This window comes from Rhinatrema bivittatum, chromosome 3 (assembly GCF_901001135.1).
Source record: "Rhinatrema bivittatum chromosome 3, aRhiBiv1.1, whole genome shotgun sequence".
NCBI classification, from domain to species: Eukaryota; Metazoa; Chordata; class Amphibia; order Gymnophiona; family Rhinatrematidae; genus Rhinatrema; species Rhinatrema bivittatum.
Window position 1 is genome coordinate 49,411,433 of NC_042617.1, and position 22,601 is coordinate 49,434,033.

A 22,601-nucleotide genomic window follows, 5' to 3' on the forward strand; every position below is an offset into this window, starting at 1 on the left:
AATGATCTGCAGTATTTGGTGTCTAAATTATAGTGCATGCTCCCCAGTCTTGATGTTAGATCTTCAAAGACAGTCTAGGTACAACTGTCTTATGGTTTTAGGTTTAAATTGAGTTATGGTTTTAATAGAGCATTTACATTAGTGGCACCATTATTAAGAATTGTTTCCCAGTGCTGACCAGGAATGAGGGTAACTATTACTTGAATTTTAGAAAGATAGTGAAGGCTTATTCCCATATAAAGGAAGAGAGTAGTATTTAGGAGCAGCAGCAATGTATTATCAGTCATTATTTAATTATTTTACTGTTGTATTTTAAAGTATATTATATTTAATTTTTGATGATGCTAATTTTACTTAGGATGTAGTTTTCATTGTTATGTAATTATGGCTGAGGGGAGATATGATAGAGGTCTATAAAATAATGAGTGGAGTGGAACGAATATACGTTAATTGGTTGTTTACTCTTTCAAAAAGTACAAAGTCTAATACAAAGTCTTTTTTAAACCCAGTTATACTAATATATTTCACCACATCCTCTGGCAATGAATTCCAGACCTTAATGGCTTTTGAATATCTACAAAACTAAAAGAAGGGAACATCAAAACAAAGAATGCAAAACATAGAATGTTGTTCCATTCTTTTGGTTTTCTTGTTACACTTTGTGGGATATAATGGCTCTTCTGATTTTTTTAATATCTACCCCTAAAAACTCACCTACCCCTAAACTCATCTACTCCTAAAAACTCACCTGAGCTAAAAAAATTCTAACTTATCCCTATCAATTAAAAAGCAGAATAAAAATACAAACAAAAAACAAACTTTGAAATGTTTGTATGCTAAAGCCAGAAGTCTAAGAAGTAAGATTGGAGAATTAGAATGTATAGCAGTGAATGATGACATAGACTTAATTGGCATCTCAGAGACATGGTGGAAGGAGGACAACCAATGGGACAGTGCTATACTAGGGTACAAATTATATCGCAATGACAGAGAGAAGCACCCGGAGACGGTGTGGTGCTTTATGTCCAGGATGGCATAGAGTCCAACAGGATAAACATCCTGCACGAGACTAAATGCACAATTGAATCTTTATGGGTAGAAATCCCTTGTGTGTCGGTGAAGACTATAGTGATAGGAGTATACTACCGACCACCTGGTCAAGATGGTGAGACTGACAGTGAAATGCTAAGAGAAATTAGGGAAGCTAACCAAATTGGTAGTGCGGTAATAATGGGAGACTTCAATTACCCCAATATTGACTGGGTAAATGCATCATCGGGACACGCTAGAGTGATAAAGTTCCTGGATGGAATAAATGATAGCTTTGTGGAGCAATTGGTTCAGGAACAGATGAGAGAGGGAGCAATTTTAGAACTAATTCTCAGTGGAGAACAGGATTTGGTGAGAGAGGTAACTTTGGTGGGGCCGCTTGGCAATAGTGATCATAATATGATCAAATTTGACTTAATGACTGGAAGGGGGATAGTAAGCAAATCCACGGCTCTCGTGCTAAACTGTCAAAAGGGAAACTTTGATAAAATGAGAAAAATAGTTAGAAAAAACTGAAAGGAGCAGCTACAAAAGTAAAAAGTGTGCAAGAGGCGTGGTCATTGTTAAAAAATACCATCCTAGAAGCACAATCCATATGTATTCTACACATTAAGAAAGGTGGAAAGAAGGCAAAACAATTACCGGCATGGTTAAAAGGGGAGGTGAAAGAAGCTATTTTAGCCAAAAGATCTTCATTCAAAAATTGGAAGAAGGATCCAACAGAAGAAAATAGGATAATGCATAAACGTTGGCAAGTTAAATGTAAGACATTGTTAAGACAGGCTAAGAGAGAATTTGAAAAGAAGTTGGCCGTACAGGCAAAAACTCACAGTAAAAACTTTATAAAATATATCCAAAGCAGAAAGCCTGTGAGGGAGTCAGTTGGACCGTTAGATGATCGAGGGGTTAAAGGGGCACTTAGAGAAGATAAGGCCATCGCGGAAAGATTAACTGATTTCTTTTCTTCGGTGTTTACTGAAAAGTTGTTGGGGAGGTACCCATACTGGAGAAGGTTTTCATGGGTAATGATTCAGATGGACTGAACCAAATCATGGTGAACCTAGAAGATGTGGTAGACCTGATTGACAAACTTAAGAGCAGTAAATCACCTGGACCGGATGGTATACACCCCAGAGTTCTGAAGGAACTAAAAAATGAAATTTCAGACTTATTAGTAAAATTTGTAACCTATCATTAAAATCATCCATTGTACCTGAAGACTGGAGGATAGCTAATGTAACCCCCATATTTAAAAGGGGCTCCAGGGGCGAGCCGGTAAACTACAGACCGGTTAACCTGACTTCAGTGCCAGGAAAAATAGTGGAAAGTGTTCTAAACATCAAAATCACAGAACATATAGAAAGACATGGTTTAATGGAACAAAGTCAGCATGGCTTTACCCAAGGCAAGTCATGCCTCACAAATCTGCTTCACATTTTTGAAGGAGTTAATAAACATGTGGATAAAGGTGAACCGGTAGATGTAGTGTACTTGGACTTTCAGAAGGCATTTGACAAAGTTCCTCATGAGAGGCTTCTAGGAAAAATAAAAAGTCATGGGATAGGTGGCGATGACCTTTCGTGGATTACAAACTGGCTAAAAGACAGGAAACAGAGAGTAGGATTAAATGGACAATTTTCTAAGTGGAAGGGAGTGGGCAGTGGAGTGCCTCAGGGATCTGTATTGGGACCCTTACTTTTCAATATATTTATAAATGATCTGGAAAGAAATACGACAAGAGAGGTAATCAAATTTGCAGATGATACACAATTGTTCATAGTTAAAGCACAAGCAGATTGTGATAAATTGCAGGAAGACCTTGTGAGGCTGGAAAATTGGGCATCAAAATAGCAGATGAAATTTAATGTGGACAAGTGCAAGGTGATGCATATAGGGAAAAATAACCCATGCTATAGTTACACAATCGGGCTGATTCAGTAAAGTCCGCGGGAGAGTGGGCGAACACCCGCTCTCCCGGCGCGCACACAGGCCACTCGCCTGTGCGCGCGATTCAGTATTTAAATGAGGCCCGGCAGTAGAAACAGGCAAAAGGAGGCGCTAGGGACACTAGCGCGTTCCTAGCGCCTCTTTTTGGCCCGGAGCGATGGCTGTCAGTGGGTTTGACACCCAATGCTCAATTTTGCCAGCGTTGGTTCTCGAGCCCGCTGACAGCCACGGACTCGGAAACTGGATGCCGGCAAAATTGAGCGTCCGGTTTTCGACCTGACAGCCACGGGCCGACTTCAAATTTTTAAAAATTTTTTTTTTACTTTTTTTACCCTTCGGGACCTCTGACTTAATATCGCCATGATATTAAGTCAGAGGGTGCACAGAAAAGCAGTTTTTACTGCTTTTCTGTGCACTTTCCTGGTGCCTGAAGAAATTAGCGCCTACCTTTGGTAGGCGCTAATTTCTGAAAGCAAAATGTGTGGCTTAGCTACACATTTTGTTTTCTGAATCCCACGGGAATACCTAATAGGGCCATCAACATGCATTTGCATGTTGAGGGCGCTATTAGGTTCGGCGGGATGGACGCGCGTTTTCGGCCCCTTAATGAATAAGGGGTAAGGGAAAACGCACGTCCAATGGCGGGTTAACAGTGCACTCCGTTGGAGCGCACTGTACTGTATCGGCCCGAATGTTAGGTTCCATATTAGGTGCTACTACCCAAGAAAGAGATCTAGGCGTCATAGTGGATAACACATTGAAATCGTCGGTTCAGTGTGCTGCGGCAGTCAAAAAAGCAAACAGAATGTTGGGAATTATTAGAAAGGGAATGGTGAATAAAATGGAAAATGTCATAATGCCTCTGTATCGCTCCATGAGACCGCACCTTGAATACTGTGTACAATTCTGGTCGCCGCATCTCAAAAAAAATATAATTGTGATGGAGAAGGTACAGAGAAGGGCTACCAAAATGATAAGGGGAATGGAACAGCTCCCCTATGAAGAAAGACTAAAGAGATTAGGACTTTTCAGCTTGGAGAAAAGATGGCTGAGAGGGGATATGATAGAGGTGTTTAAGATCATGAGAGGTCTAGAATGGGTAGATGTGAATCGGTTTTTTACTCTTTCGGATAATAGAAAGACTAGGGGGCACTCCATGAAGTTAGCATGTGGCACATTTAAAACTAATCGGAGAAAGTTCTTTTTCACTCAATGTACAATTAAACTCTGGAATTTGTTGCCAGAAGATGTGGTTAATGCAGTTAGTATAGCTGTGTTTAAAAAAGGATTGGATAAGTTCTTGGAGGAGAAGTCCATTACCTGCTATTAATTAAGTTGACTTAGATAATAACCACTGCTATTACTAGCAACGGTAACATGGAATAGACTTAGTTTTTGGGTACTTGCCAGGTTCTTACGGCCTGGATTGGCCACTGTTGGAAACAGGATGCTGGGCTTGATGGACCCTTGGTCTGACCCAGTATGGCATGTTCTTATGTTCTTATATTTTTATTGCACCACTATCTAAAGATTTCAACTGTCAAATTCTTTTCAAATATTAATAAGCATTCCTACAAGTTTGATTCACAAAAGTTTCCATCGAAAAAGTAGATTCTAAAACCATGCCAGGACTTCTCGCTTGCAAAATCTCATTTCCTCCCAATCTTCTCTGACTTGGCTAGGAATGGTAAATGAGCCATCAGCCTATAATTTCCACAATATGAGGAATCCAGTTTGACTTTCTTTAACAATGGAAAAATTAAAGAATTTTTCAATCTAGCTGGAAAATAATTCTCCTTCAAGGAGGTATTAATTAATTACTGCTAGTCACTGGAGGGCCTCAATTCTTAATGAGCAAACCAATCATGAGGCACATACAACTAGGGGCATCCTGATCCTGAAAGTCTCATTCCCTTCAAAGTATGGCTCACCACTACAGAGCTAACCATCGTAAATTCCACTAAGGTTGAAAACCTCCGTCCAAACCCAAATCACCTATACCCTTCTTCTTTAAGGAGCTAACTGAGATTCCAGATGTTAAATATTTTCCTCAAAATAATCAGAAAACTCAGAGCACTTTTATTTTATTTATTTAGAATGCTTATATTCCACCTATGATAACAGCATCATGCAAAGCGGATTACACATATTTACATAAAATACAATATAAAATAACAGACACAATGAACACACAATGAAATCTAAAATAAAACCATCAGGATTTTCAATTAACTGATATCAGTTGAAAAGGCTTCATAGAATAAAAGACCCTTAAGCTTCTTTTTAAACAGTTTAAAATCTTGTATAGATTTAAGCTTGTCTGATATGGTAGTCCATAAAACTAGACCCACAATTGATAATGCAGGATTACAAATCTTTTGCAATTGAAACCAGCATTGCAGACGGCATCACCTCCTTCTTATTCTCTAACAGTTTATCAACTACTCTAAATAAACTCTTAGCACCATTATCCACAGATTTTATAAAACTAGAAAAGGCCTCATTTTTCTTCTTGATCAGCTCCCAAGTACCTATTCCCTAACTGTCTCCAAGCCTCTCTTTTCTCTATAGTTAAAGTTTCCATCTGCGCTCTCTTCACATACTCCACAGTTCATTGTCAAACTACCAGAATCAGTTGATTATATAAAGGATTCTACGTCTGTGGCACAATAACATCAAGTACTGCTACAATAGAGTCCTGCCATCCCACTAACTGTTCATCTAAGGAAATTTTCTAACCATCTTTTCAGTCGTTCACCTAAACAAGCACAAAATACCTTACCATCTATATTTCCATGGCCCCAATACCCTTCATAATCTTCTATCTTCTTTAATTTCATGGTAGTCCACCAAGGAGAAAAGAACTCTATGATCCAACCAAAGCACTAAGTCAGTTCTCAAACCTAACCAAATAAATCATTTTAAATATCAACTTCTTAATGCCTGATTGTCAGCACTAGCTGATTAAGTTTATCTGGGGAACGTTAGCTGCTCTAAATCTAGCTGATTACATCTTGATTATCCAGTTTTAGAAGAATATTCAGCTGAAAACCTAGCTGGTTAGGTTCAGCTTGATAGTTCCTAATGATAACTGGCTAAAATTAGCCCATTCTCTCACCTGCTTAGCAAGTTTTTAAATGCCATCCTCTAAATGCACCAGTATCTTTGTTGTGAGCTACAAATTGAATTATCAATATGTGTTCTTGCTAAGAGAAATCAGCAGCAGCATCACATAGGACAAAATAATAAAAGCCTTTTCTCTCTCTGCAAGGATGGCTTTATGTACACTCTTACCACTTACGTCAACAAGGTCATTCTTACCCTCCCATGAGTCTGTTTCCTTCTGTTTGACTTTGCCAAATGGTCACACGTGATGCTATCATTGAGCTAATAACCAAAACGTTTCAAGAAAGTTGCCATTGTGTGGGTCACCTATTAGATTATTATCTCTTAGGATTGCAAAACCTCTTAAAGCAAGATGTAAAATAACATTCAGCACTTTCCAATATTTCTTTCCATCTTTTTGTTCTGTTAATATTTGTTTAGAGCCATATTATCCACCCCATGTCCACCAGACAGTGATTAGTAACAAGAACGATCTTTTATGCGGGTCGATACAGTAAAGTCCAGGGGAGAGAGGGTGTCCATAGCGCCTCTTTTTGGACCGGAGCGGCGGCTGTCAGCGGGTTTGACAGCCGACGCTCAATTTTGGTGGCGTCGGTTCTCGAGCCAGCTGACAGCCACGGGCTTGGAAACCAGACGCCGGCAAAATTGAGCTTCCGGTTTTCGACCCGACAGCCGCAGGCCATCTTCAAATTTTTTTTTTACTTTTTTTACCCTTGGGACCTCCGACTTAATATCGCCATGATATTAAGTTGGAGTGTGCACAGAAAAGCAGTTTTTATTTATTTATTTTATTTATTTATAAACTTTTTATACTGGTGTTCGTGGGAACATCACGCCGGTTTACATGTAACTTTGAAAGATTGGAAATTACAATGAACAAAGGTGGGGGAAGGTGGGGCAGGCTGAAGAAAAAGGGGGCGGCAGCAGGGAAATAAGAGAGTAAGTGGAGAAACAAAAGGAACAGTACCATTAAAGGGTACAGACGGTGAGTAAACACCATGGAGTATGTACAGAAGTAACATGGAATATGTACAAAAATCAACATGGGTAATGTACAATAATAATAATTTTACAGAAGCTGTAATAATTTGGGGGAGTGGGGTGAAACTGCTTTTCTGTGCACTTTCCTGGTGCCCGAAGAAATTAGCGCCTACCTTTGGGTAGGCGCTAATTTCTGAAAGCAAAATGTGCGGCTTGGCTGCACATTTTCTTTTCTGAATCGCGCGGGAATACCTAATAGGGCCATCAACATGCATTTGCATGTTGCGGGCTCTATTAGGTTCGGGGGATTGGATGCGCGTTTTCGGCCCCTTACTGAATAAGGGGTAACACTAGCGCGTCGAAAACGCGCGTCCAATGGTGGGTTAACAGTGCGCTCTGTACCGTATCGGCTCGATAGTCTTTTCATGTTCCAGCAGTTTATTATCTAGCTTATGCAATTCTTTCACATTTGGTGAACACCTTTCACTTTTTACCAAGACACCACCTTGTTTTGGTCGCCCTCCAGAAAATTACCCACATGGAAAACAATTCACCACATGATGAATGGGTATATGTTTTCCACTGGAAGTGTTATATCTGAGAAGGAATTTGGGAAATTTCTGTCCACCAGCATTTTTTGAAATTATTGTTGCTAGCTTCCACATTTCTTCAGAAGTCAGAACAACAGACACAGCATGTTTTTCGGATAGAATCTGTTATGTTTATCCCTCAAGCCTTGGTTTTTGAAAAAGAATGTATCAGATAGACTAGTCTTGCTTATTGTAAGCCTTCTTCTGAACATAGTGGTGCTTCTGATGAGATGAACTATCTTTTGAACACATTAAACTGGAGTCACATGATGACCTGTCTGGCACCTTTTCTTTTTGTCATTTTCGTCTCATTGTTGTTCATCTACTTCTCTAGTTAGTGTGTTGTCTGAGCCAGACTGCAGAAATGCCTTGTCTGTTGTGAAAAACTAGGAGGATTGATTGGTGCCCTTTAGCTTCTTTTAGTTCCCTTTCTTTTATTGCCTTCTGTTTCTGGCTACTTAAATTTTATTTATAGCCAGACATGGGGGAGAGAGTGTTGTGAGTGTATGAGAGAGAGAGAAATGAAAAACCATGCTCTATTCCTACCCCTCAGTTTTTGACTGTGCAATATGCATGTAGACCACCAGTCCTAATTCATTATTCACGTGTAGGCCTGTAAATCCTACCAGCAACACTGGTGGCTTCCACTGTCCTTCAGTATCTGGGATCGGTGTCCCTTCCTGGCTATATAGTTCTTTGCTCCTACTGTCTACCTATATGAACAATGTACTCTGGCATTTGTTATTCTTAAGAAAGCATGTCACATTGGGAAACATAATTTCCTCTGTCTCTCATAATCGACACCATACCCACCATACCCATTACAGAACTTAAAATAATAGCCGACACAATAACCCCAACCTTAACTAAAATGATCAACCTCTCACTAGATGAAGGAGTAATGCCGGATACCTTGAAAGGAGCCATAATCAAACCAATTATTAAGAAAAAGAACCTTGACCCCTTAAATCTTAGCAACTACAGACCAGTCTCCAACTCACCCCTAATAGCCAAACTAATCGAAAAATCAGTTCAAAAACAACTATCAAACCACCTTGAAAATAACAACATACTATACCCAGCACAACATGGATTCCGCAAACACTACAGTACAGAAATGTTGCTATTAGCTCAGTCAATATCTTAAGAGGATTCGATACAGGAACACAATACATTCTGGTTCTATTAGATCTCTCTGCAGCATTCCCGGACACCAACTAATTCTCACACCATCAACCAAACGTTATCCAGCCAGTCCTACTAGACGTTATCCAACCAGTCCTACCGCCTTCTCCATGTAAATATCTATAGCTTATATTATAGATATTGTAAATATCTTTATCTAATGTAAATATCTTTATCTAATGTTATCCTCTCCTTTTTTTCTTCTCTTCTCCCAGTTTTAATTCCCTTGTTATTTGTAACTGCTCACTTCCACAGGTTACTCTGTTGTTCATTGTACACCCCTGTTATATGTAAACCGGCATGATGTGATTGTATCATGAATGCTGGTATATAAAAAATCTTAAATAAATAAATAAATAAATAAATTTGACACTGTAAACCACAAAATACTAATCAATAGACTGAAAGAAATAGGATTCACTAATAAAACAATAAAATGGTTCAAGTCATACTTAAACAATAGATGTTTCCAGGTACAAATCAAAAATGCACTTTCAGACAAAGTCACACTGCTAACTGATGTCCCACAGGGATCAGCCCTATCTGCAACACTCTTTAACATTTACCTCCTCCCAGTATGTCATTTACTAGCAGGACTGGGAATCATACACTACATTTACGCAGATGGTATACAATTACGGGCGGATTTTAAAAGCCCTGCTCACGTAAATCCGCCCGGATTTACACGAGCAGGGCCTTGCGCGCCGGCGCGCCTATTTTCCATAGGCTGCCGGCGCGCGCAGAACCCCGGGACGCGCGTAGGTCCCGGGGTTTTTGGAAGGGGGCATGTCGGGGGCGGGGCCGAACAACGCTGAGTTTTGGGGGCGGGACACGGCATTTCGGGGGCGGGCCCGGGGGCGTGGTAATGGGCCGGGGCGTTCCGGGGGCGTGACCGCGCCCTCCGGAACCGCCCCCGGGTCATGTCTTGGTGCGCCAGCAGCCCGCTGGCGCGCGTGGATTTACGTCTCCCTCCGGGAGGCGTAAATCCATGGATAAAGGTAGGGGGGGGTTTAGATAGGGCCGGGGGGGTGGGTTAGGTAGAGGAAGGGAGGGGAAGGTGAGGGGAGGGCGAAAGAGAGTTCCCTCCGAGGCCGCTCCGATTTCGGAGTGGCCTCGGAGGGAACGGAGGCAGGCCGCGCGGCTCGGCGCGCGCCGGCTGCCCAAAATCGGCAGCCTTGCGCGTGCCGATCCAGGATTTTAGAGGATACGCACGGCTATGCGCGTATCTTATAAAATCCAGCGTACTTTTGTTTGCGCCTGCTGCGCAAAGTACGCGATCGCGCAGTTTTTAAAAATCTACCCCTTACTGTTACCCATTCCAAACACCATCGAAGAAACAATGAAACTAGCCAATATGTATCTAGAAATAATCAAACAGCTCCTAAACCAGATGGAACTGGTAATAAACATTGACAAAACTGAATTCTTACACCTTGAACGTAAAAACACACACCACATACAACCAACATTCACAATCAAAAATATTCAAACCGCTGAGTTAGCAATAAAAGTTAGGAATCTAGGAGTAATAATTGACCCTGAGCTAAACATGAAACAACACATCTCACAGAAAATAAAAGAAGGTTACGCAAAACTAATGATCCTGAGAAGACTAAAACCTCTACTAACGATAAACAATTTTCGCACAGTTCTACAAGCAATGATATTTGCAAGCACAGATTATTGTAACTCCCTGCTTTTAGGACTACCTCAATCTACAATTCGGCCTCTGCAAATATTGCAAAATTCCGCTGCCAGAGTTTTGACAGGCAAAAAAAGAGTGACCACATTACAGGAACACTTGCTGAACTCTACTGGCTTCCAATTGAACAAAGAATTCAATATAAGGCACTTTGTATAATCCATAAACTAATCCACGATGAAAAAGACGACTGGCTTAACACGGCACTGCGCGTACATGTACCACAAAGAAACCTGAGATCTGCAAATAAAGCTCTACTAACTGTCCCCTCTGTCAAATCAGCACATCTCACGCAAGTAAGGGAAAGAGCACAGTCACTGGCTGGTCCCGTACTATGGAACTCCATGCCACTTGAAATAAGGCTGCAGAGAAATCTGAAACTATTCAAAACTAATCTAAAAACCTGGCTTTTTAAACAAGCATTTTATAAAAATAAAGAGAAGGAGAAAAATAGTCAATAGATAAGGATGCACCAAGCTAGAGGTTATTAGTAACCTACTAAAGCATATTAATGTTAAAATCAAACCGCCTAAATTAAAGTTTCCCTGTAAATGTTGTATAGTGCATCAGAAAACTAAATATTGTTTTTTTCAACCTCAACATTTGAAAAAGTTTATATTAGATAAACAAAATGATGTAGCCCTGGGAAACATGAACCCTTAGTAAATAATTAGTGCTCTAGTAATAAATATAGGTGAACCTATTTGGAATGTCTGATATTTCCTTGCTATTTCCTATTCTGGATGCCTTTAAAAAATTCATTATTCTTTACTCCCCCATTTATTAAGGACTTAGAATTAATGGTGTACAAATGATCTTGCATAAATAATTTTTTGTTTTGTGTTATTATTGATATTCACCATGTATCTTAATCAAGTATTGTATACTTGTTATTGTTAAAAATCTGATAAATAATAAAAAAAAAAATTCAAACTGCCTAATTTGTTCCTAACAATTAGAATTAACTTACACACTTAGTTTATTATTTTAAATTGTTACCGTACTATTATGGCACATGAGTAATTTGTAATCTATACCACCCATATTTCTCTTTATCGTGCCCTTCTGTAAACCGTTGTGATGGTTATTTAACTTAACGACGGTATAGAAAAGATTTTAAATAAATAAACTGCGGAGGCACTCTCTCTCTGTTCTACAGAAGGGCTGGCCAGTACCTCACTGTTCAGCATGCCGCCTGTTCTGCTTTTGATTAGCTCCAGCAAATCTCATAACTTGGAGACTCCATAGGTAGTGTATATAACTTTCCATAAATATATGCAAACATGAACTACAGTTTAGCATTAGTGGTGGGGCTGCTTCCTCATAATAATAAGGTTACAGCCTGGGCCGGGCCTCCCTAGATCTCCAGGCACTGGCAAAATGTATCCTTCCCTCAACCAATGTTTGGGCCTTGTTAGTAATTCATTCATCTACTACCTTTGAGACTATAGAGGCATTCTATAGCGGTGTATATAATTTTTATTAACATCCAAATCATTTACGGTAATTTACAGTATCTAAAATGTAAAGGTCTCAAAAAAAAATCCTTTTTAATTAGAGATTTTGCGTTACCACAGAAGTCAGAATGCTAAAAAAAATTCTTTGTTTCCCAAACATGTTTTGTCTTCTGGACAGTGGCCTCTTGTGGATAAGAACAACGTGCAGTTGTCTCACATTGGCGGTGATTCACCCATTACCCTAAAAGAGCAGTCCTTGGGTCTCCCTGTTCAGAAGACGCCTTCCAGAACTCCATCACCAGTCTTAATTGCAAGACAAACTGCGTGTGACATTATACAGCATGCACTGTCTCCCTCGTATCTTGATTCAACACCCAGTACAGCGTTACCAACGACGTCCTTGAACTTTCAACCAGTACCACGTGGGAATGGCCGTTCAATGAAGAAGAAATTTCAGGATCCTCAAACCAAAACCTACAGCGGAGACCTTCTGGTTCAACATTCCGGCTGGTTCTCTTCCCCAAAGCAGCCCTTCACCCCACGAATTTTAAAGAAACCAGCCAAATCCGCTCTTTCAAAGTACAGATATTATACTTCTCCTAAAAAGAAGAATCCATCTTGCCAGTCATCACCTGGATTAGACGACATGTATGATCCAAGGCTGACAGAAATGTACAGGTAAAATAAGAGAAAATTACAGACATCAGATATATATTCAGCTCATGTCTTGGGTCCACATTTTTATGTTTTATTAGTTTTTTTGGATCAGCAGTTTCCTCCTGCTCCTTATTCTATAACTGTCTGCAGTTCTCTCCCCCTTTTTTAAACCCTCTTTTTTTTCTATATAGCTCATGACAGTTTTTCAGTTAATGGCCATAGGCCGTAGCTCCCACCAGAACCCCGTGTGCATGCATTCTGAGTCTCAAAGACTTTCTCTGCTATTGTGAAAATGTATTTTCTCTTTTATGCAAGTATCACTGTGGGCCAGATAATTTATATATCTATGATACATTGCTATTTTTATTTACTTTTTCAAATTTTCTAAGATACAAAATAGTGTATGGAATTGCTAATACAAATTTCCTAAAGTCAAACATACTTTACCAGTACATGCCTTTCTATGGTTTCAGATAGCTCTGCATTAAGCATGGTGATCCACTTTTATTGATTCTGAGTCACTGCATGACTGTAAATATATTGGGGAAGCAGGGCAAGAGAATTATAAAGTTTGACATGGAATGTTTTTACTCCATAGAGGGTCCTTAATTGTTTTTCCATTTGAATCTTGCAGCTCTTCAGAAGGAAAGTTTTCGAAAGCTTACCAGCACACATGGAACCCAAGAAAGGTTGAACTCTTTCGTTAACTTCCTATCCTTAGTATTTTATTTTATTTACTTATTATAATTTATTGACCAATGCCTTTTTGAAAGTATACTTTCTCCCACAGCGGTATATACAATGTTATTTATCATAGGATTACAATCTACTGATACATCTACACTTGGTAAACAGGAGGTTAGAAACAACATTGGTACAGTTAAATAAATCAATTAAATAAGATGATTCACACTCATATCTGTGGACATTGCTCGAGAAATAAATGGTATTATGGAAGGGTTTAATATTTTACTTTGAAAAAACAAAATGGCAGTAGATTTTTTTTTTCCATGAAAGCCGTTCCAATTCAGCTGATTGTGTGAGACAAAGGAAATTAATATGCCTTGTAATGTGAGAGGGAAGTTTCTCAATGAAGACATAAGTAAATAAGGCAATCTCACACAGAAAAGTGTTAATGATATAAAGTTTGATATTAGAGGAAACAGCCAAGAGTTAAAGTCCAATGTTACACTAATGACCAGGTTTATTTCTTCTTATTTGTTACTTAAAAGAGTAAATCTTATGCAACCAATTATTTCTTTCTTTCTTGCTAACTATATCACACATGTAACTACTTAGTTTTTGTCATACAATGTAATTTTCAAACTTTTTTCTTTAACAAAAACATTTTTTTTACATTTGATCTCTGTTGAACATTTAATTTTTTTTGTAGAAAATATTTATTCTATCAAAGACTATATTGAACTTTGTGAGCAAAAGTGGCATTGTCAAGCCTTCAATTCTGGTTTAGAGATATGCGAAACTGTCCAGGAAAATTTACAGCCAATTCAACAACCTTGTAGGAAATTCTGCAAGTTTGCCATATTGGAACAGTGGGCTTTCTGGCCAAAATTTCCAATAGAATTAAGTTAATTATCAAATGTACTTAAGATTTCTTACTGACATTCACAGCAAATTCAATGGAAACCTTCTGTGGATGGTTGAATATACTGCAGATTTCAACAAATCCACATCAACATTTTACTGAATTTTAACCCGGCAGGAAATCCATCTAAGTTAAATTCAGTGCCGAAAATGACAGCTCTATGCTTGACTCTATCTAGTCACTCACTTTTACAGATATTCAGCCCCATAACCAACTCAGAGAAATAGAGGAGTTAAAGCCCTGAAGGGCCTATTTATTAAGCTTCAATAATGCAGTTGTACATGGTAAACAGTATTTAATGCACAGTAAAATGCCTTATTGCAGGCAAAATGAAAATACACAGAACCTGCGATTATCACAGACTTCCACATATTATTTTCCAGCCCCTAAATCATGTATAATGCAAGTATGCGAATGAGCTTCATTGCATGCAAATGCCAAGGAGTAGCGCAGCATGCAAATAATCTTCAAGAAGTGTAATTAACTCCCCCTCCCCTGGAACCCTTTTGGCAACGCTCCAAGGGTGCTAAGTTAAAGGGTTACAATGCAATATAAGAGTACACCCAGCCCATAAATGTAATAAAAGATTACTGTTGATGAACCCCACCCCCCTTCCCAAGCTTTATGTTTCACCCCATTTTGTCCAAAATGCCCCCTCTTCTGAAATCCTACCCCCTACCATCTCCCCAGGCTTACCCCTAAGTCATGGAGGTTTTCTCAAACAGGAACTCTCCTCACTTGCTCCTGCCTCACCAGAGCCATCTTTCAAAATGATGCTGAGGGGCCCTCTGTGCTCCTTTGCCCTGCACGTGAGATGGGAGCCTGGAGTCAGCTAGCAGCATTTGAAAGGCAGCAGTGGTGGAGATGCCTTCTGCCCCGGAAGACCCCAAAAATGTAGGGGGTAAGCCTGAGGAGTGGGTGAGATGTAGACTTTCCGAAGGGCATTTTGGACAACAGGGTGAGGATTAAAGCTCAGGAGTGAAGGAGCTGGATTAGGGAGTTGCGTAGCTCTACTCTGCTCCAGTCTGGCCTCCACAGGGCACTGGCCAATAGAGTTAGGGTGCTAGCCCTGTGTGCCACGAACAGGGATACATCAGAACCGCACCACAACCTGGTAGTTGTCCATACTGTTAATTATTCTGTACCATGTCATTTTAATTACTGTTATTGGTATTACAATATCAGGTGGATTTTAAAATCACGGCACGCGTAAATCCCAGTGTTTATGCATGCGGCTGGGACTTATGCGCGCCGGGCCAATTTTCAAATGGGCCTGGCCACGTGAGCAAACCCCGGGACGCGAGTAAGTGCCAGGGCCTGAATAGGGGGTGGGGCAGGGGGTGGGGCAGGGGGCGGGCCGGGACAGCGCCATTGTTTGCTGTCCTGGAGCCTGGCACGCCGGCAGCCGACGCACGCAAGTTACTTCAGGTCAGGCCCTGAAGTATCTTGAGAAACAAAAGGTAAAAAAAAAAAAAAAGGGTTTTAGAGGGTGGGGAGGAGAGGGGAAGGGGAATGGAGGTTAGGGTAGGGGGTAGGAAAGTTCCCTCCCAGTCCGCTCCTAAATTGGAGTGGACTGGGAGGGAACTGGGGGAGCCCCGATCGCGTCGCTGCGTGAATTTGCTTGATTCTACCCCCCTTTGCGCACATTGCTCTGGATTTTATAACATGCTCGAAGTTATAAAATCGCGAGTCTATGTGCGTGCGCTATTTTTTAAAAATGTACCCCTAAATGTTTTCTTCTTTTTTTTTCTCCTTTTAACTACTTTATGTATTACCTTGATTTGAAAATGGAAGTAGGTGATCAAATTTGCAGATGACACAAAATTATTCCAAGCTGTTAAATCACAAACAGACTGTGAGAAATTGCAGGAGGATCTCGAGAGACAGGGAGACTGGACATCCAAATGGCAGATGAAATTGAATGTGGAGAAGTGCACAGTGATATCCAGAGGGAAAAAGAATCCAAACTGTAGTTACGCAGTAACATGTATGTTGCATATTTAAAGAAGAAACTACATAGAGGATTATGGGCCTCATTTGCTGCAGCTCTTTACTTTGCTGTGAAAGTTAACTGAAATGTATATACAGTACATATATTTCATTGAATGTTTAGATATATAGAGAGCGAGACAGAAAAGAGAAATGTATGTTTATGTGTGTGTGTGTGTGTGTGGGAGGGGGGTTCTTCTTAAAAATGGACCTTTATACCACCCTCTGCGAATATTGGGACCACTCTTGTTGGTTCCCTAATTTTTCGCTTTAGGGTCTTCTTTAATCGTTGGTCCAATTTTTAACCAGTAATAAATCAAAATGTTTTTAGATTTTTGAAACTTAAAGTAAAAAGTGAAAGCGAGATACTTCCCCCGTATAACACTGCCCAACGCGATATCCCGATTCGCTATTGGTGCCTCAGGGGCTGTCCGTATAGATTTTTTTAGAAGCCAGGTAGCTGTATCTCATTAAACAAGTACAGGACTCTCTGTAACGATAAAATATCAAATTAGGCACATATATAGACTTATATGGGTCACAAGCAGAAGTTCACTTGAAGTACACTCACAATTTATGAAGTCTATGGTTTAAATTCAATGCGTCAAAGGGAGCTACTTACTGACGCTGCCCAACAGACTTGAGGGCAGATATGCGCATGTCCATTTAAATATACACTGGTGTGAATGCGTAATAAATGACATCAGCTGACAGCCTTCATAGCAATGTAGATCCAGCCCTCTAATTAAGACTAGTATAGGTAAAACAGTATTATAGATCAAAAAAATTAGTATTATACATCAAAAAAATATTGACCATTCTATTTCACGAGTCAACCCTCTCAGGGCAACCGTTTGAAAGCGTAAGATCCACTGCTGTTCATTCTGTTTTAATTTCTTCAATCTATTACCACCGCGCCAATGTAAAGGTATAAATTCCAGCACAGTCCACTGAATGTCTTCAAAGGTATGTTGTTGCTCCTGAAAATGCAATACCAAAGGGGCCTCCATTTTGTTGGTCTTCAGACAGCTCCGATGTTCAATCAATCGAGTTCTAATTCTACGCTTGGTCATACCTACATAACTTAAATTACAGGGGCAGCTGATCAGATATACAACAAAAGAAATTCTGCAAGTAAATCCCATGGGGAAAGAAAATTGACGTCCAGATTGGGATTTAACTGAAGTCAGGGAACTTTTTAATGAACAAATGTCACAGTATGGTTCAAAAGAATCCTTTGGAATTGGAGGTTTATAAAAAGCCGAATGTACCACATGATTTCGGAGATTTAAACCTCGTGAAAACACAAACCTTAGCGAGGAATGAAATATAGGATGGACTTGTGGTAAGATCTTCCACTGCTTGTGGATACTCCGGATAGCTCTGCAAATTAGTGCTGATTTAGTTGTATGCCGCACCACCATAGTCTGATGGTTTGAATCCCCTCTAGAATCTTTTTTCAAAAAAATAAATTGTCTATTGGAGTACAGGGCTGGCTTGTATGCAGCTTTAATTGAAGATACCAGATACCCTCGTTGAAGGAATCATTCTGCCATATCTTAAATTCCTGAGTGTCAGAGCCTAAGCAACTCAGTCGCAAAAATTGCCCACAGGAGGATTAGTCTTGAAATCTGTTGGATGGAAGCTCTCAAATTGCAAATGATTATTACGCTCGTTGGGCTTGCGATAGATGCTGGTGTTCAAAGTATCATGTTGTTTATTAATAAGAATGTCCAAGGGCTTATTCAAGCAGTCTGGTTATAGACCCATGCCATATTACAAAAATGTCATCAATGTACCGCTTCCAGCATTTTAGATGATGATTCCATCCGCTGTGTTGGATAAATGTAGATTCAAATTCAGCCACATAGATATTGGCAACATCAGGGGCCATGGCAGTGCCCATTGCAATTCCACGGATCTGTAAGAAGAAGCGATCTTCAAAGGAAAATAGTTTTTATTCAAAGTGAAATCCAAAAGTTGAGCATTGTGGTAGAGGACAGTGTGCTAATAATTGGGTAATAACAGCCAATGCTTGTTCCTGGGTAATAACTGTATATAAGGAGTCTATATCAAATGTGTCCAGTATCTCCTCAGATTCAATAGTGATAGATTGTAAAAATTTTAACATATCTGAGCTGTCCTTGACATACAACATACATAATTAAGAAATTAAAATCTTAAAAATTATTTGAAATAATCTACTCTCTCTCTGAACGTTAAAAACTAAAATTTGTACTGCTGTCACGTTTGATAATGGTTATGTATACTTTTGCAATGATTTAAAAGCAGGATAATTATGAGGATAGTCAGATACTCCTTGTTGCATGTGCATTTTCTATGTTTCATTTTGATTGCAGGAATGACTTATTTTAGTAGGTCAAAGCAGTCTTATTGTTTGTATTATTTTTATATTCTAATTTGTAGTTTTAGCTGTAATGTTATGTTTGTGTGATACCTTAATTTATGTTTTAATTATGAATATTTTATTCTTGTAAGCTATTATGAGTTATTGATATAAGGGGATCTAAAAATTTTTAAATAAATAATTCACTTCTCCTATCTTTGTCTGAATATTGTAGGACGAGTCCAAACTGTTGTTCACAAAACATCAGACATCAGAGTCTCGACGCGCGAAACTCCTGACAATGTGAGTAAATTCTCTTTTTGCTATTTTCTTCCAAATTGTTTTATGTCCCTTTTTCACATCTAGAACTTCCAAAGTTTAAACAAAAATCTGATTGAATTGAAATGGAACTGTGACAAGCATCTGTCACAGTGGCTAAATGGTGCTGTGAAAGAGACTATTAAAGCCAAAAACGCATCCTTTAAAAATGAAAAGCAGGATTTAATGAGGAACATAGAAAGGTGCATAAAACACTGACAAGTTAGATGTAAAACTCTAATAAAGCAGGCCAAGTGAAAATTTGAGAAGAGATTTGCCGAGGAGGCAAATACTAATACAAAAGCTTTTTCAGGTACGCTGCAGATCTGATAGAATGCGGCTTGATATGATGTGAAATCGTTTATAACAAGATCACAGGTTGGTTCCCAATTTCAGATGTTTTTTCAATGTTAAAATACATATTTATATTCCACTTCAGAGTGGATTACATTCACGTACTGTAGGTATTTCCAGAGGGCAGACAATCTAAAAGCTGAGTGTGCATCAAAATCGGGAGATGTGCGCACATGTAGGACATGCACGTGCCCACCCTATTTTAAGAGCCGCCTACAGGCATCCCTGAGGGGTTTAAGGGGTCTGGGCTAACTGTTATAAAACGGCCACGTCTCTGGGCACGCACTGATGCACACATGTACATGTGCATCTGTTTGAAAGTTACTGTCTTACAGGTAAATTTTCAAAGGAGTTTCTCTTGTAAATGTAATATACTACCGGAGCAATTTTCAATAGTCATTTACGCATGTAAAGTGCACCTACAAAAGTCAATCAACAGCAATAAAAATTACAAATTAAAAAAAAAAATATATATATATAAGCTGTTGAATGGACAATTCAACGGCTTATATTATAGCAATTTTCAAAAGCCCAATTACACAAGTAAAATGCATTCCCTGTACGTACCAGGACCAGTCCAGACCGCTGGGTTGTGTCTCCCTTCCAGCAGATGGAGTCAGAGCAAAAACTGAAAAGGCACCCTCCCTTAACTTGGTGTGCCATTTGCGATCCTGCAGTATTGTCTCTGACTCCAGCAGAAGCTGCGGTCCTGATCCTATCATATTATTTTCTTTTAGTTATTCAGAGAGGTTATGTCTCCTTTCACTTTGTCTTATATCTTTGGCTACATCAAGTTTGTTTAAAAAAAAAAAAAAGTTTTTTTTCTCTAGTGAAGACAGTGTTCCTTTCCCAAGGCAGCTGCAGCCTTGCTGTTTGTACGGCTGGGGCTGGACGCCCCGGTAGCCAAATCCCCGGAGGTGCGTTCTTCTCTGGTGAGTGGGGGATTAATCAGTGGGCCAGTCCCTCCCCCCCCGTGTCCCGAGACGTTGCATTCCACGGGTGAGCTTTGCTCTCACGTTCCCAGAGCTCCGGAAGGCTGAATTTCGGAAGGTTTCACTGTCTTTACATAGCTTTACATAGCTTTGCTTAGCTTTAATTAAATAAATGTATTTCCTTTACCTCGGGAGCCGCCGGAATGCCATGGGGCTTTTCGTGCTCCACCTGTGGAGGCTCGTGGCTGCGCCTTTCGCGTTATGGTGTTTGTGCCCGCTGCCTCCCCAGGGGGAAGGTCCATTGGGAGAGGGTCCCGGAGCTATTTTGGCACGAAGGCCGGACCTGCGGTCTCGATTGCGGGCAGCCCCGTTCCCAGATCGCGCGGAAATGATGGCCATTTTGTCCATCCCCTGTCTTCCTGCAGGGGGAGGGGAATCTCCTCTTTCCCCGCTTTCTCCACTTAGTTTGAGCCCTGTTAGGCCATACAGTCTGAGGCCCACCTCTCCTCCGAACTCGGTTCCTCCTCCTCCGAACCCTGCCCCCCCCTCCTCCCCCGATGGAGCCCTTAAAGGAACAGGGGCTTTTTTCTTCAAAATTCATATTATTGATGCACAAGGCTTTCTTGGAGGCCGAGGCACAGCAACAGGACATTGAGCCCCCACCCGCAAAGATTGCTAAACAGGCCGCAACTCCCAATGTCCCTTTGGCCCCTGCGGTGGTTCCAGATCCTAGTCCCGTGGATCCTTCCCGGGATCCGCTCTTCCTGAATCCAGACGGGGATGTCGATGAGTCCACCCCGGTAGAGGGGGACTATCCCCGTATTTTCTGCTTATTTAGGCAGGAGGAACTGGATCCTTTGATCCCTCATGTCCTGGCGGAGCTGGACGTTGAGGTTCCGCAACCCAGAACAGAGCCTGTCAAGGGGAATCCGGTCCTCTCGGGGTTGCAGGCCTCCCCCAAAACGTTTCCCTTTCACCTGATGCTCATGCAGCTAGTGACCCAGGAGTAGGAATCTCCTGAGGCGACTCTGTGGGTGGGGAGGGCAATGGAGAAACTCTACCCATTGCCCAAGGAGTCCTTGGACATTCTCCGGATCCCCAAGGTGGACGTGTCGGTCTCCGACGACACTAAGCGGATGGCCATTCCCGTGACTGGGGCGACTGCTCTCAAGGATTTACAGGATAGAAGACTTGAGGTTCTTCTCAAACGAATCTTTGAGGAGTCAGCACTGTGTGTTCGGGCGGCTGTCTGCAGTACCCTCATGCAGCGGTCAATTCTTGGGTGGGTACAACAAATGCTCACCTCTCAGGAGTTGCCTCCGGAGAAGGCTGACCAGGCGAATAGGATGGAATCCGCCGTGGCTTACACGGCAGATGCCTTATATGACTTGCTCCGGGCTTCTTCACACAACATGGCTACAGCGGTTTCAGTCAGGAGGCTTCTTTGGCTTCAGAACTGGTCGGCTGACGTTTCTTCCAAAACCCAGTTGGGCAATATTCCTTTTAAAGGGAAATTGTTGTTTGGGGATGAGTTGGAAGCCCTCATCAAATCTCTGGAAGAGAACAAAGTGTATAAGTTGCCAGAGGATAAGCCCAGGTCCTCCAGGGCCTTTGGTTCGGCGCGTTCCCGGTTTTGGGGACAGCGCAGGTTTCAGCAGGCTAGAGCTCCCGCCTTTCCCATCCGACAACAGACTCAGAGATATCCGTCTTGGCCTACTTCCTTTCACGGCCGTAGGCCCTTCCGTGATGGGGCTTTCAAGGAGCCGCGGTGGGAAAGCCTTCCCAATGAAGGTATGCAGGCCCTCTCCCTGGTTCCAGTGGTGGGCAGCTGCCTCTCACTGTTTCTCCAGGAGTGGGTCTTCGAAAGTGGCTATGAGTTGGATTTTGCCCACCTGTTATGGGATCTGTTCCTGATGTCACCCTGCGGGCCTCGAGCCAAGCAAGAAATGGTAAGTCAAACCCTGGATCGGTTGAAATCCCTAGGAGCCATAGTGCCGGTCCCTCCGGAGGAGCACAGGTCCGGCAGGTACTCCATCTATTTTGTGGTCCCAAAGAAGGAGGGCTCCTTTCATCCGATTTTGGACCTGAAGAAGGTCAACCGAGCACTTTGGGTACCTTGGTTCCGCATGGAGACTCTCCGCTCGGTCATTGCGGCCGTCCACTCAAGAGAATATTTGGCCTCTTTGGACCTAACAGAGGCATATCTTCACATAGGGATCCGCAAGCGTCATCAGAGATTTCTCCAGTTCATGGTTTTGGGGGAACATTATCAGTTCCAGGCGCTTTTGTTCGGATTGGCGACGGCTCCGCGAGTCTTCACCAAGATGATGGTGGTGGTAGCAGCAGCCCTCAGGAGGGAG

At 41.1% G+C, this 22,601-nt stretch overlaps 1 protein-coding gene across 1 annotated transcript in view; it reads left to right on the plus strand.

Annotated features, from left to right (window-relative positions):
• LOC115086828 (spermatogenesis-associated protein 7-like) overlaps positions 1 to 22,601 on the plus strand; it is a 276,148-nt gene that overhangs the window by 161,678 nt on the left and 91,869 nt on the right. The window contains exons 6-8 of the mRNA XM_029593202.1: positions 12,217 to 12,716; positions 13,330 to 13,384; positions 18,873 to 18,940. Coding sequence (XP_029449062.1) covers positions 12,217 to 12,716; positions 13,330 to 13,384; positions 18,873 to 18,940 — 623 coding nt within the window. The remainder of the gene's footprint in view (positions 1 to 12,216; positions 12,717 to 13,329; positions 13,385 to 18,872; positions 18,941 to 22,601) is intronic.